The sequence below is a fragment of the Coffea arabica genome, chromosome 6e, assembly GCF_036785885.1.
Source record: "Coffea arabica cultivar ET-39 chromosome 6e, Coffea Arabica ET-39 HiFi, whole genome shotgun sequence".
Taxonomy (NCBI): domain Eukaryota; kingdom Viridiplantae; phylum Streptophyta; class Magnoliopsida; order Gentianales; family Rubiaceae; genus Coffea; species Coffea arabica.
The window spans coordinates 9618121-9631555 of NC_092321.1; the positions used below are offsets into that span (position 1 = coordinate 9618121).

The following is a 13435-nucleotide window of genomic DNA, read 5'->3' on the forward strand; positions in this document are numbered from 1 at the left end:
ATAGTAGTATTCAAAAGGAAATTAGAAATAAAAAAGAAAAAGAAGACCAAAGGCCCACTAAAGCTTTAGCCTAAGCTTCGTAGATCCAAAGCCACCGAGTCTTTTTTTTTTTTTTTTTCAAAGAAAAAAGATTTTTGGTAAAGTGAGCATTCTTCATTCTCCTTTTACTTGAACTTCCTTAGTCAGCACGTACCATAGATTACTATTACTATTATTACATACTGAAAGTGGCTTGTGACCTTGATCCAGAATGTGAAACATGACCAAATTCAAATCAAACCATATTTCCACTTTTGGTCTTTCAAAATCTAAAAATTCTCCTAAATGTACTAATTAAGACCAAAAACATACATATAAAAATATAATGACATTGATTGACAAGCATGTCCGTTTCGTAACGCGACCTTTTTGATTGGTGTAATACGTACACAGAGCACAGTCTCGTAATTAGTAGTACTAGATTATGTACTAGTACCAGTTACAACTTCATGATCCGAGGAATTTTAGGGTGTGTTTGAGCAGCAATTTTTCTTCTGGTTGGATAGGGCGTTATTTGAAATAATTATTGTAACATTTTTTTATGATTTGATGTATGTGAGATAAAAAGATAATTGATAATATAAAAAAGTGAGTTGAAAAATGTATTCATGATACAAGCAAAATATTATTTGAAAAAAATGGGATATCCAAACAAATCCGTTTTCCGTGAACACATTTTCCAATCACCTTTTTATCTTACATATATCAAATTGTTACAGTAATTTTTCTATAAAAAATTCAGAAAAATACAATCCAAACAAAGCCTTAGGCACAGTAGTTGTTGCAGATTACATACCTATGAAACTAAATGTTATACTTATTTAACTACCCATATTTTTTAAATATTCTTTTGTATTTGAAATCTTTAATACTTTGTTTTAAAAAAGATGAGAATTGTAACAAAATTGTGTAAACAAAGGATATTCAAAAAAAAGAAAGAAAAAGAAGTATAAGACAGCCAAACAGCCACCTATTTTTAGTTACCACATCAACAGATATAATAAGTGAAACTACGTAATTTCAGATTATACAGGAAATTGGATACAAAATATTGGAAAGAGGATCTGCTCTCGGGATTTAGAGGGTTGATTTTAATGCATTGGAATCTCTTAGATGGCGCAATTTAAGGGATGCAATAAAAAGTTGCCTGGGCACCATCTCCATTTCCCTAGCGGCTAGTGCTTCGTTATCTCCCCGCCCCTTTCTTCATTTCTTACCATTTTCTCAACTCAACCCCACCAAGCTAGCTACCCTCTACTGCTCCCCACTCTCCACAATCCATCCCTCCCATTCTTCTTTTCCCCAAATTCGGGTACTAATATATATGCCTTTCACTTCCATTTCTTTCATTATTTTCTTAATTTCATATCTTCATCTTATGCTGTTTCTGGTTTCGAAGGTTCTTTTCAGAATTCTAGTGGCTGGTATATCATGACAACGTTGTTTCCTTGATCAACTTTCAAATTTGCTCCCACAGCAGAGAGCCGTACAAATACGATCGGGCAAACGGAGAGAAGAACAAAAACATTAAAAAAATGCTAACATGCATAGCACGTTCCAAGCAACCCACGGATGAGTCCGTTGATCATGACCCCAATGGCAATCCCACTAGTAAACAAGCCATCAGAAATCTCACTTCTCAGGTGCAATCCAATTCCCAACACCCTTCATCACTAAAGAGATTCTGAAATATACTTGAACGCGTAAACTTTTTCATGTGTCCCACACATTTTCTTACGTTGATTTATGGTTCAATGGCAGATTGTTTCCTAACTTCATCTTTTTTTAAAAAAAAAATTTATGTTTGGTTTTGAGGTGTTAAAGATCAAGGATATGGCATTGAAGGCTTCAGGGGCGTATCGTCACTGCAACCCGTGCACGACTCAGCCGGTGCAGCAGCAGCAGCAGCAGCGGAAGAATGGGAGCAGCAGCGGCGGCGAGTCGGACTCGGTGTTGTCCGCCTCGTCCGAGAGGTTCCGGTGGTCCTACAGGCGGACGGGGAGCTCCAACTCCAGCTCCACTGCGGGGAGGAAGGAGCTGGAGGCTAGGTTGAAAGGAATTTCCAGCGGCGAAGGAACGCCGGTATCAGCGAGTGGTCGGCGAGTCGACCCGGTGGTGTTCGTGGAAGAGAACGAGCCTAAAGAATGGGTGGCTCAGGTGGAACCCGGTGTTTTAATTACCTTTGTCTCTTTGCCACGCGGCGGCAATGATCTTAAGCGAATTCGGTTTAGGTAATTAATACTCTCTTATTTTCTACACATAATTTTATCTGAATTTTGACGGATATGATTACTGTTTGGTGAGATTTTTTTTTTTTAAAAAAAAAAAAAATTATTGTTCTCCTCTGGATATAGACCTCTCCATTAATGCCATGTCTTTAGTTTTCACTTTTCGCATATGATAGTAAAAAAAAAAAAGAAAAAAATACTAGTAATTTTTTTTTAAAATCACAATATTTTACTTACTATTTATTTTATGGTGATATTGGCATATAGCGTACATACTACATGTAATCCAAAAAGGTGAATTATTTCTTTTCCAGAAATATACACTAGTTGTGATAATAATTGAGTTGTCAGTGGTGACTATGATTTGGCATAATTAATTTCTTGGACCAACCTGCTGCCGAAGTTTCTATCTTGACGAAGTTGCCCCCTCGTGGATTTCATGAGCAAATGTTGCATTACTAGCCAAGAAACTGCCGCAAACCTTTTAATACATACATTTACTGTATACTGGCCATGCTATTGAAAAGTTCTCTATTCTAGTCTTCTAATTTCACTTCTTACCTTTCCTTTCCTTCCTTTTTTTTTTTTGAATCTAAAAAAATTACAGAGGACAGAAAACTTCAAGAGTGAAAATTCTCACTTTCGCGTTCGAGTGATATGTGGGGTTATAGTTTAATTGAATGTCAAGTCATGCCCATCATAATGTGAGACACTTTAGCGCAAGAGAACATGTATACATCAAGTAGAGAATGAAAGAGCTTAGTTATATAATGACATATGGAATTTCTTGGAAGGATTTCTCTAATATGAGAGGGAAGCTGCGTCATTGACTTGTGTTCGTGAGTAGCCTTAAAAAGGGTTGTAAAAGATTTCTAAAAGTTCACCTAAAAAACTTCTTCTCTTTACAGGATTGTTTGTACCTTTTGCTGCTTTCCTGCATCTTGTGGATAATGCCACCCAATACAGTGAATTGATCATGCATATTTTTATGTTGAAATGGCGAACAAATGATGGCCCAATAGTGGTTATTGGTAGTTTCTATCATTTCCAGCAATGTGCAAATATCAGGTATGGTTATGGTGTAGGTGGGAAGGAAACAGGGGGTTTGGTTTTTGTTTGCCATGCAAAAAGGATACTTATTGCAATTATTACAAAAAGCAAGCGTGTTAAAAGTAAATTTTGACGCTCCATAAAAGTGGGTTTTAATCCTCCGTTAATTTCAAACCACCAGCATTTAGCAGGGCTTGAAGCAATTATGCTCTTGAGATAATGGAAAGGCCATGAGAATATTTATAGGACTTTGGCTACTTTCAAAGTCCACAAAGGCAAAAAAGCAACAAATTCATCAAGACTTTGGTGGGTCAGGTTTGATTGTGTTGGCCAACCTTTCACTAGTTGTTGCAGTCTTGTCGGAAGATTGCAAATGCTTTCATTTTCCATCTTCATCACGCGCACCGTTTGATTTGTCATCTTGTACCATTGTTGTCAATTTGTCTGTGAAGGACTAGGATGTAGGGGTTGCAACATTTGCACTTGCTGTCGCTTATAACTGCAATTTTGACAAAATGTGAATCTGAAATTGGCTTCTAAATAAGGGACATTACTGGGGAGCTTTCACTTTCTTGTTTGCTTTGAGTAAATACTACTATGATAAGGATGTAGCATTGTGAGATGGATGATTCATTTTTCAGGGGACCATAAAAATCTCTTCCTTTCTTGATGATGATCATGAACCCTCGTGCCACGGATATCCCAAATAACCTAATATTTTGTAATGTTGGACATATTGTACTAGCTTTCTGGACTTCTAATATCTCTTCATGGATTGTGACTCAATATCCAAACCCGTGAAATGACTGGCTGTTTTCTTGGTTGGTTGCTTTCGCAAATTATGAGTCATGACCCCATTGTTTATTCACACTTTGAAAGCATCCATCCAAAGTCAAATCTATCTATTCCCTTTCATCATCCATGCACCATGGATAGTTGTGGTTTTTTAAGTATGAATGGCGTCCTCTACTCCAAGAAATTTGTGGTGGCCTAGCTTAGTGGCCTACCACAATTAACACTAGTTGAATAAAGAATGAACTACTACTTTGCTAGGTGTAATCTTGTTTACCATAAGAATTCAGGAAGAATAATAATAAGAACAATAAAGAAATGTAATGGCAGGTATAGGGAACAAATCACTACTTCGTCCACCACGAAAACCAATAACAAAGTAATGCAGCACAAGAAATTTCACTTATTGATGTTTCCATTGCTATGAGTTAGGCATATACAAAATTAAAAGAAGAAAGACGTAATACACATTTGTGTTGCATGGAAAACGTCACTTATCTGTTGCATGGTCATGAAATCTTCTGCATCTTTAACATCAAGTTTATCCCTCAAGACAATATTTACTGCTACCTAATTTCATTGTTGCACGTCTCTTCGGGGACATCCGATAAAATATAATTTCATTGTTACGCTCGTCATCTGTGTGGCTGATAGCTTTTGATGCATCAGAATGTATGCTTTTCACTTGTAACATGCAGATAAGCTAACTAACGTTTGCTGCTATACTCTGTTCATCGGCCTGGTCAAGGCATCTGATTAAAGTTTATTATCTGCATTAGTCGAGAAACGTTCAACAAATGGCAAGCACAAAGATGGTGGGCAGAGAACTATGAAAAGGTTATGGAGCTTTACAATGTCCAGAGGTTGAATCGCCAAGCTTTTCCTCTTCCAACACCTCCGAGATCTGAAGATGAGGTGAGCCTACTTAACCATGAGATTATGTCAAACGCTTTGGCAGTTGGATCCTGCATCATAGACATGGTACCAATTTCAAACTGAGGACATTATGTACACTTTGTTATCCGAACATCCATTTTGTGGATTTTAGCGCATCCTCCAAGCTGCTGACTAGTATTAATCCGATTAAGCTAATCAGGACACACAAATTAGTGACTTACTCTTCTTAACAGTGACATTCTAATCACAAAGTGTCATTCTTTTATAGAGTTCAAAAATTGAGTCCGTTGAAGACAGCCCCGTAACTCCACCATTGAGTAGAGAACCGCTTCCTCGTACCCTCTATCGCCCAACAGGAATGGGATACTCTTCCTCTGATTCCCTTGAACAACATTCGGCAATATCGCGTCATAATTACGACTCTTGTGGTGTTGCATCTACTCCAAAACTCTCAAGTATAAGTGGTATTAAGACAGAAACATCATCAGTTGATGCCTCGATGAGGACCAGCTCATCAAGAGATGCAGATCGCTCTGGAGACATATCAATCAGCAATGTCAGTGATCTAGAAACTGAGTGGGTTGAACAGGATGAGCCAGGAGTTTACATCACTATCAGAGCACTAGCAGATGGAAGAAGAGAACTCAGACGTGTCAGATTCAGGTTTGTTCTTCTGCATCTTACTTTGCACACTACTGTACCTGCATACGTTTTCGAATGCATTGAAGCAGATGGTCAACAAGCTTCCTAGAGAAGAATGCTATGCTGTTGGATGGTAAAGCTTACTTATAGAAACTTACTGCCCTCACCATACGTTTGCTTAACACTTACTGAAATCTAGCAGAACACAGTTTGAGAAGCGAATCATTTGATTCAGACAATTCAGTCATGTCTCACAGGGCTTTTAGCTTCTATTGTTTAACCAACCATCTGTTTAGATGAACTTCATTTGACTCACACTGACGCATCTCAAATGAAACTACAAGAGTCTAACCCTTTGTTTATTGTTATATTTAGGTAAATAGGGCATGCTAACTTGAGTTTTTTTGCATGTATAATTTTCTGTCAAATGCAGTCGTGAAAAATTTGGGGAGATGCATGCTAGACTATGGTGGGAAGAGAACAGAGCCAGGATACATAAACAATACTTGTAAGTTGGACGGGTTTCTACATATACCGCTGCTTGTTGCTGTTTGAGGAATGAAGAGGAGAGCTTCTGCCTGCTAGAAGGCAGCAGTATTCATTCCAAAAAAACCAGAGTCCCTCTCTGAGAAAATGGACCAAATTTCACACATGAAAGTGATGCATCATGTTAGAAGAGTTCAAGCCTTTCGACTGCAATTATATATACGCAACCTTCTGGTTGCGAGTCATTATAATCTTTTTGCTTTTCATGGTTATATTGTCTAAACTATGATGGGTGGGGAGCATCCATACCATTTGCGGGGTCTAATTGGTATACAATTTGAGAGTCAGGAATATTGAAGGTGCACATCAAAAAAGATGTTTATGTGGGCAAAATTTTCCATATTATCCACCCATTAATATATTTCATGTTATGAATGAATCACCCTTTATGGTCTGTAAATGTTTCATGTTATGCTTTGGGAGAATGAATCAGTGATCGAATTTGATCAATCCTCATTTTTCTTATTGTGGTTTGTTGCCTTGCATGTTGAGCAATGAGTCTTGCGGTCTTAACCATCTTCTTTTCATTAATCAAAATAGTTCACACACCCGAAGACAATAATATTTCTAAACACAATTTCAAACGCTAAAACTACGCGAAGGCACAAGAAACAGATCATTTTTGAACTGAAATCCTAGTAAGCATAAACATGGTGCCTCTTGAACTATGAAATCTTAAAACTAGCAAAAGGTATTAACGCTGCAAAAAAGTTCATACTGATTAATATCCACAAGCTGTATCTAGGCAAATTCCCAAAAAAAAAATAAAAATTCACCAAAGCATGCATTATAGCTAGCAGTCATATTCACGAGAAAGACGATAGCAAATTCCAAAGAATTATTCAATAAGCAATAAGGATGCAGTCTAGTTGTAAAATTGCATCTTGATTTAGCAGATGATACATAAGAAAACCGACCAACAATGGACATGCTTAAACCTCCTTGAAAGAAGTACGAATTCATAGACTTTCCAATAAACTTTGCTCAAATGGATTTATCAGCATTGTACTTGTTTGGATTGTGATTTTCTGCAAAAAAGAAAAAAAAAAAATTTTACGTTTTCTGTGAATACATTTTTACCTCACATACATTAAATCGTTACAATACATTTTTCTACAAAAACTCCTTGAAACGGCAATCCAAGCAGGTTAATTCTTCGGAATGACTAGCAAGAGAATTAGGAATAAAGATTTACGAAAAGCAAAAATAGATGGGTGATATGAAGATAATAAAAGGAGATAACATAAATATAGTTAAGGGATTTTGAGTTGGCTGGTGCTTTCTTTGTAATCAATCCTTTGTGACAAATTAATAGTACAAGGTGATGAAGTGGAATAATTGGAAGTCTAGGTTGGAAAGTTGCAATTAACCCAAAAAAGAGAAACAATAAGGGTTGAGGTGGACCATTCACATTCCGCCATAGCACAAAAAATGAATTAAGTAATTCGGTTAAATCCGTTGAGGCGACATTTCACAATAGAGAGAGAGAGAGAGAATGAAAGCGGCCGTCACTGCGATTCAACTGCACTCACATCCTTCAGCATTCAACTTCGCCAGCCAAAAAAATCCGAGTTGTTTTCCCTCGGCTTCTCATCTCGACAGCTCACATTTCTCTCGGAAATTTAACTCCCATTTTTCGTTTACTTTGAATTCTGGAAAATCGATCAGAACAGTTCTGCCACCCCCAATGTCAATGTGCACCATCACTTCTTCGTACAAGCCGGAGGAAGCTAGGGTTCCGCCTGCGATTCCCATCCCGAAACCTCCTATTACTAAGGCAAGCTTAGAGATTGACTAAGAAAATACTACTTGTATCCGAATTGTTTGAAATGCTTGTTTTACTATCAGTTAATTATCATCATTTGTGTACTAAAATGTCCTTCTATGATCGTGTGCTTATCGAATCTTGTGGAGTTTGTTGCTCCTTAAATTCCATTCACTTTAAGAAATTAACGTGGGTTTTGAATTATTGTCCCTAACAACTATGTTTTTAATAAATTTCAGTTCAAAATCGCTCTTTGTCAATTGCTAGTAATAGCTGACAAGGAAAGGAACATTGCCCATGCTCGGAAGGCCATAGAAGAGGCTGCAGGAAAGGGTGCTCAGCTTGTCCTTCTTCCCGTGAGTAGCAGACTTCAATTTGAAATTTTCTTGTGTTCTTTAGTTAATTCAGACTTGTGGATTATGTCTCTTTCTGGTATTACAATCTATCCTTGCCAAAATTCTCAAGCTATAAGTTTCTTCTGATTGGGTGCTAAGATACTACGTTGAGGAAGGCTGTCTCTCCTGTATTCTCTGGTATTAGTCAACCTGTTGTTGCATGCTTCATTAAATTGTAAAGTTGCTTGAAATGACAAGATTTTTCCCTTCTTAAAGCTGAAAAACTAGTTGGCCAAAACGGCAACACTGTCTAATCTAACCTAGGGAGGAAGCTCGACGATAGTGCATTTGGTCAGTCGTGCTACTTGTGTGGATTTATCTATAGTATCTCTTCATCTATGCCTTTGCTTCTTGTAATTTCAAAGAAAAATAGCAACCTTTTTTACCCCTCCTGTGATGTCAGGAAATATGGAATATTCCGTATTCGAATGATTATTTTCCAGTATATGCGGAGGATATAGATGCCGGCGCTGGTGCTTCTCCTTCAATTGCAATGTTGTCTGAACTATCTGAGAGGCTCAAGATCACCATTATTGGTGGCTCCATACCTGAACGTAGTGGGGATAAATTGTATAATACTTGCTGCGTCTTTGGTGCAGATGGAAAAATTAAGGGCAAGCATCGTAAGGTCAGTCTTTACGGTTCTGGCTAATGTTATGTGTCCAATGTCCAATATAAGTCTTCAGCTTACAAACTCTGAATTCACTGAGAAAAATGATGCTGTAATTGTTGGTGATTTAATAAATTATTTCAACCACACTGCATTGTTACAGATACATCTCTTTGACATTGACATTCCAGGCAGGATGACCTTCAAAGAATCAATGACTTTTACAGCAGGGGAGAGTCCAACTATTGTGGACACAGGTCCTTTGTGCTTTCTCTTGTACTGATACAATTAAAGAATAATTGTTTAAAGTTTGACACAGGTTTAAGAGCTCTATGCCAAATCCAGTCTGCAAACTACATTTCTTTATCTTAAGGAAGACTGTTGTTCTGTTTGCTGATAGCTTGAGAAGTGCAAAGTTAATTGGCTTACTTTCAATAGGATACCAGTTAAATTCAGCTAATGTCAACTAATGTTTACTTGCTTGAATGAACTCATTACTTGTGTTTCTATTTTCAATTTAGTCAAATGGAAAACCTTGGTTTTGTATGCAGAAGTTGGGCGCATTGGAATTGGGATATGCTATGACATTCAGTTTCAAGAACTGGCTGCCATATATGCAGCAAGGGGTATAATTTTAATTCTTTCTCTTACAACTGACCTATAATCAGTATTTAAAGAAAAAAAATCCAGATTTTACCCTTAAGTTATAATTGTACTCACTTTACATGTCATTCTGCGTATCATCATGATTAATTTGTCAATAGTGCTAAAATGGGCAGGTGCTTGATATATGAACTTTTTTTGAGATGACATGCTGGGATTTATGTACCCAGGAAATGCCATCAGCCTTGATTTCTTATTTGAAATGGATTCAGTTTTCATTGGGAAATTACCTTTTATTGTTTCAAGTTAATTAGATGATTTTATATACACCTTCTTGGCAATTAAAAGTTTCTTAACTTTTTCAGAAGCTTGTTAAAATTATTGATCTTGCATGTTTAAAAATACTTTGTTAGGTTATAAAAGTTATATGTTGATTTTCTTCCACAGGAAAAGAGAAACAATACTGCATTTCTGGCCAATTTAATTAGCCTGGCAGTTTTTTCTACTTCAATATTCAACATCATTTACATCTTATACTGGTTAATCTGCTAGAAATGACTCTTTGAGAAAACTTATCTGTCTTTTATCTAGGTGCTCACTTGCTTTGTTATCCTGGGGCTTTCAACATGACCACTGGTCCACTGCACTGGGAGTTGTCGCAAAGGGCAAGGTAATGAAAAATTAAATGTCTTTGAATACAGGAATGTTTCATTGGCATTTGGTGTGTTCAATGTCCTGATGGATGACTTCAACTTGTTGTCCACTTCTAAGCATATGGATGTTTTCTTGAATCTTTCATGAACTAATACTCAGTATTTGTTTCTTGACCTCCAGGGCAGCAGATTGTCAGGTAATCTATGGATATCAACATAATCTCTGGTGCAATTTTTATCTGGTAAGTTTTATCTGTTGACTTATCGTCTGCCTGCCCTGATTGTACAGTTGTACGTTGCTACTTGTTCACCTGCTAGAGTGGATAATGCTAGTTATGTGGCTTGGGGACACTCTACTGTTGTTGGGCCTGTAAGTAACTTGTAATGCCTCCTTTTCTTTTGACACTTGTGTTTGTGATAAATGTTATTTGTTCAAGTATTCGAAAGTATGAGATCTGCCACCAATTTGCTGTGAACAAAGCCTTACAATGACATCAATTCCAGCCATGTGATGGCATTTTGTCTACTAATGTTGGCCTTGATAATTTTGAATCATTAATCGGACATAAAGTACTGTGCTAAAGAAACTTATTTTGCAGTTTGGGGAAGTGATTGCGACAACAGAACATGAAGAGGTGATAGTGATAGCAGAGATTGACTATTCATTAATAGAACAGCGAAGGTAAAATGCTGAGTTTGCAGAGTTATTTAGACTTACAATTATGCATAACTGTCTTTGGCTTTCTTTCTGTGTTTGCTTTTGCATTTATGCATGTTGTTCAAGAGATCAATAAATGCTCATATATCCTCTTGACTAAATGGTTATAGTTTGTGCTTGCTAAATGTGATTTCTGATTGACATGAAGATCAATTGGTACCATAATTTGCTTGATCTATTGATGTGAACGGTTTCTCTTTGTTACCGAGAAGGAAAGAACTTCAATATTGCTTTGATACTTTGAAATGCATGCCAAATCATTCCTCAAATCTGGAATGAAAGTAGATACTAACTAAAAGGAAAAGAAAGAGAAACAAATGAAGCACATCCCAGCGAGCATGTGCTGCTAACGTACCATCTTATTTCTGTGCTCGTCTCTTGTCACTGGTATCACTCACTTGACGCATTTCGTATTTTATATACAGGACGTACCTTCCATTTCAGAAGCAAAGACGAGGTGATCTTTATCAGCTAGTTGACGTCCAAAGGCTAAATACAGGAAAGAGTTAAAAAGTTCTCATCCATTGATACAGCGGAGATCCGGTTGTAAGGAGGAATCAGTTGGAGATCTGGAAGATGCCTTGAATGCCTGGTCCCTGTAGTTCACAGGGCCACAGCAGCGTCTGCAACTTGTGATACTCATTACTGTATAGACCTTTTTGCCCTCCATCCTTGTGCCATACACTGGGATGCAAGGCTTTTTCTTGGTTTTGCTCATTGAGGTAATAGGCGGAACTCGAATTCTTGCAACAAAAGTTTGGTTAAGTCTAATGCAAATTTAGTGCAGAGCTGTTGCGTTTGATCAGCTTGAATAACGAATAACGTGTCCCATGCTGCTTTAGACTCCAATTTAGGGTTTCCGGATGGCACATCCGGCCCTTTTGCTCCCCCAGATCACCGTCCTTCGCCTCTGAAAAGAAAAAAAAAAGTGAATTTACAGGTTTTGCTGCTTAATGGTTGTTAAAATTTAATGTGTAAAGCTTTGTTCCCTTTAAAGAAGAAAGTAATTCCGCCTAACTTATAATGTTGGTTGTTTGCGCTCACATGCTAGCATAGAAATGGAGACATTCGGAAAGCCTTTTTTTTTTTTTTTTTTTAAATCCTTTTCCTAGCAGGAGACAAGTGGGATTTAAGAAACAAGCAAAATTTTTTAGGTTTTTAGATTTCAACTTTAAATCATTAAACCAAGCCCTCCTCGTCCTCGGCAGAGAGATTCAAAATTGAACTATCCACTGTGGTTGGATATAATATAAGAGAACAGACCTGAAAAGGTGCAGCAAAGTAAAGCGAAACTGAGCAGCTCTCACGGCGGCCACCCTGTCAGTACCAGAATCACACGCACGCGCGGCAAGACCTTTCACTTCACTGTGTGTGTATATAATCCCCGGGCGGGATAATTGCAGAAACCTCAATTGCACTCACCTCCTCTAATGTTTTGAAAATAGCACTGACCTCCCCTAACTTGAATTTGGGACCTATAACTAACATAAGATGGAGTGAATTTACTTCTATACCCTAAGAGTTTAAGGTTGTTAATAACAAATATGAGGCAAAGAAAATTAGGACAATAAACAAGTTCATGACAACTAATTCAACAAGATTAACAATTGTTTCTTCTTTGATTATGCACTACAAGTGTGCGCCATCTAACATAGTGCCATTTTGTGAATGATAGCACTTGAGAGGACAATCCAAATCATATATTATCTGCATAGAAAAGAAGCAGAAGTAAGAAAAATGCGGGGGAAATAAACCTCCAGATAAGGTTCCATAAGAGAATAAATTCTAACGGTTTTGGCTAAATTCACTTCATCTTAAGCATTCATGGAACGGAAGGAGGAAGAAAGTAGAAATAAAGGTACAATATCAATAGTCGTTAAAGTAATTATTAGATTGATGATAAGTAGTGTGTTGACTATGGCATTTGGTTGTTCTGACTTTGCCATTTTGGTGAATTCCATGATTTTCCCCAGTGGCTTGATGAAGCCATTCTTTTGGCACCACTACTTCATTTTTAACTAGCAAACTAATCACCAAAAAAAAAAAAGTTACTGTTAGTGGTTTTTGAAAAGTTTCTATGCATATTAGTGAAGGAAAGTTTTTTGAGTTAGTTGTATACACTATATGTTTTAGAATTTCATATTTCTGAACGTATGCCCGTTCCTTCTTCCAGTTGTTGCTGCTCCACTTATTCTCTTTGCATTTATATCCCCCTTGAATTTCACTAGTTGTTTTCACCTTTTACTAGTTTTTGTTCTTTTAATAATACAAACTCACAATAGGTAAAAAGGGTACAAATGGAACAATATTATTATCTCACTTCCCAAAAAACTTTTTTAATGGTACTTTCTCTGACATGGACTGAATTTGCTACTAAAACGTTAAGTTCATGGGAGGTTCGTGCTATTTTCGAAACCTCAAGGGAGGTGAGTGCAACCACAAAAAACCTCAGGGGAGGTTTCTGCAATTATCCCTATAATCCCCTCCTATTTTCTAC

At 37.2% G+C, this 13435-nt stretch overlaps 2 protein-coding genes and 1 long non-coding RNA gene across 4 annotated transcripts; 2 read left to right on the top strand and 1 right to left on the bottom strand.

Moving 5' to 3' along the window:
* The first annotated feature begins 1203 nt into the window (after positions 1 to 1203).
* Positions 1204 to 6611, top strand: LOC140003955 (protein Brevis radix-like 4). Of its 2 annotated transcripts, none has more exons than XM_072055071.1 (6): positions 1204 to 1351; positions 1439 to 1682; positions 1864 to 2270; positions 4889 to 5024; positions 5275 to 5669; positions 6082 to 6611. In XM_072055071.1, exons 2-6 carry the CDS (start codon positions 1575 to 1577, stop codon positions 6158 to 6160), a joined length of 1125 nt encoding a protein of 374 aa, XP_071911172.1. In that variant the 5' UTR covers positions 1204 to 1351; positions 1439 to 1574; the 3' UTR covers positions 6161 to 6611. The 2 variants fall into 2 exon arrangements, with proteins under 2 accessions (XP_071911172.1, XP_071911173.1); XM_072055072.1 differs by having other exon boundaries at positions 1517 to 1682.
* A 1019-nt stretch (positions 6612 to 7630) lies between these two features.
* LOC140009461 (omega-amidase, chloroplastic-like) lies at positions 7631 to 11488 on the top strand. Its single transcript, XM_072055073.1, has 10 exons — positions 7631 to 7971; positions 8199 to 8315; positions 8758 to 8982; positions 9128 to 9221; positions 9516 to 9590; positions 10159 to 10237; positions 10402 to 10417; positions 10510 to 10590; positions 10820 to 10902; positions 11364 to 11488. The coding sequence occupies exons 1-10, from the start codon at positions 7690 to 7692 to the stop codon at positions 11446 to 11448; spliced, it is 1137 nt and encodes a 378-aa protein (XP_071911174.1). The 5' UTR covers positions 7631 to 7689; the 3' UTR covers positions 11449 to 11488.
* A 158-nt stretch (positions 11489 to 11646) lies between these two features.
* Positions 11647 to 12338, bottom strand: LOC140009462 (uncharacterized). The gene is made up of 2 exons (XR_011816891.1): positions 12202 to 12338; positions 11647 to 11848 (listed from the first exon to the last, which is right to left on the bottom strand). It is a non-coding gene; the product is annotated as an uncharacterized lncRNA (long non-coding RNA).
* Positions 12339 to 13435: the final 1097 nt, after the last annotated feature.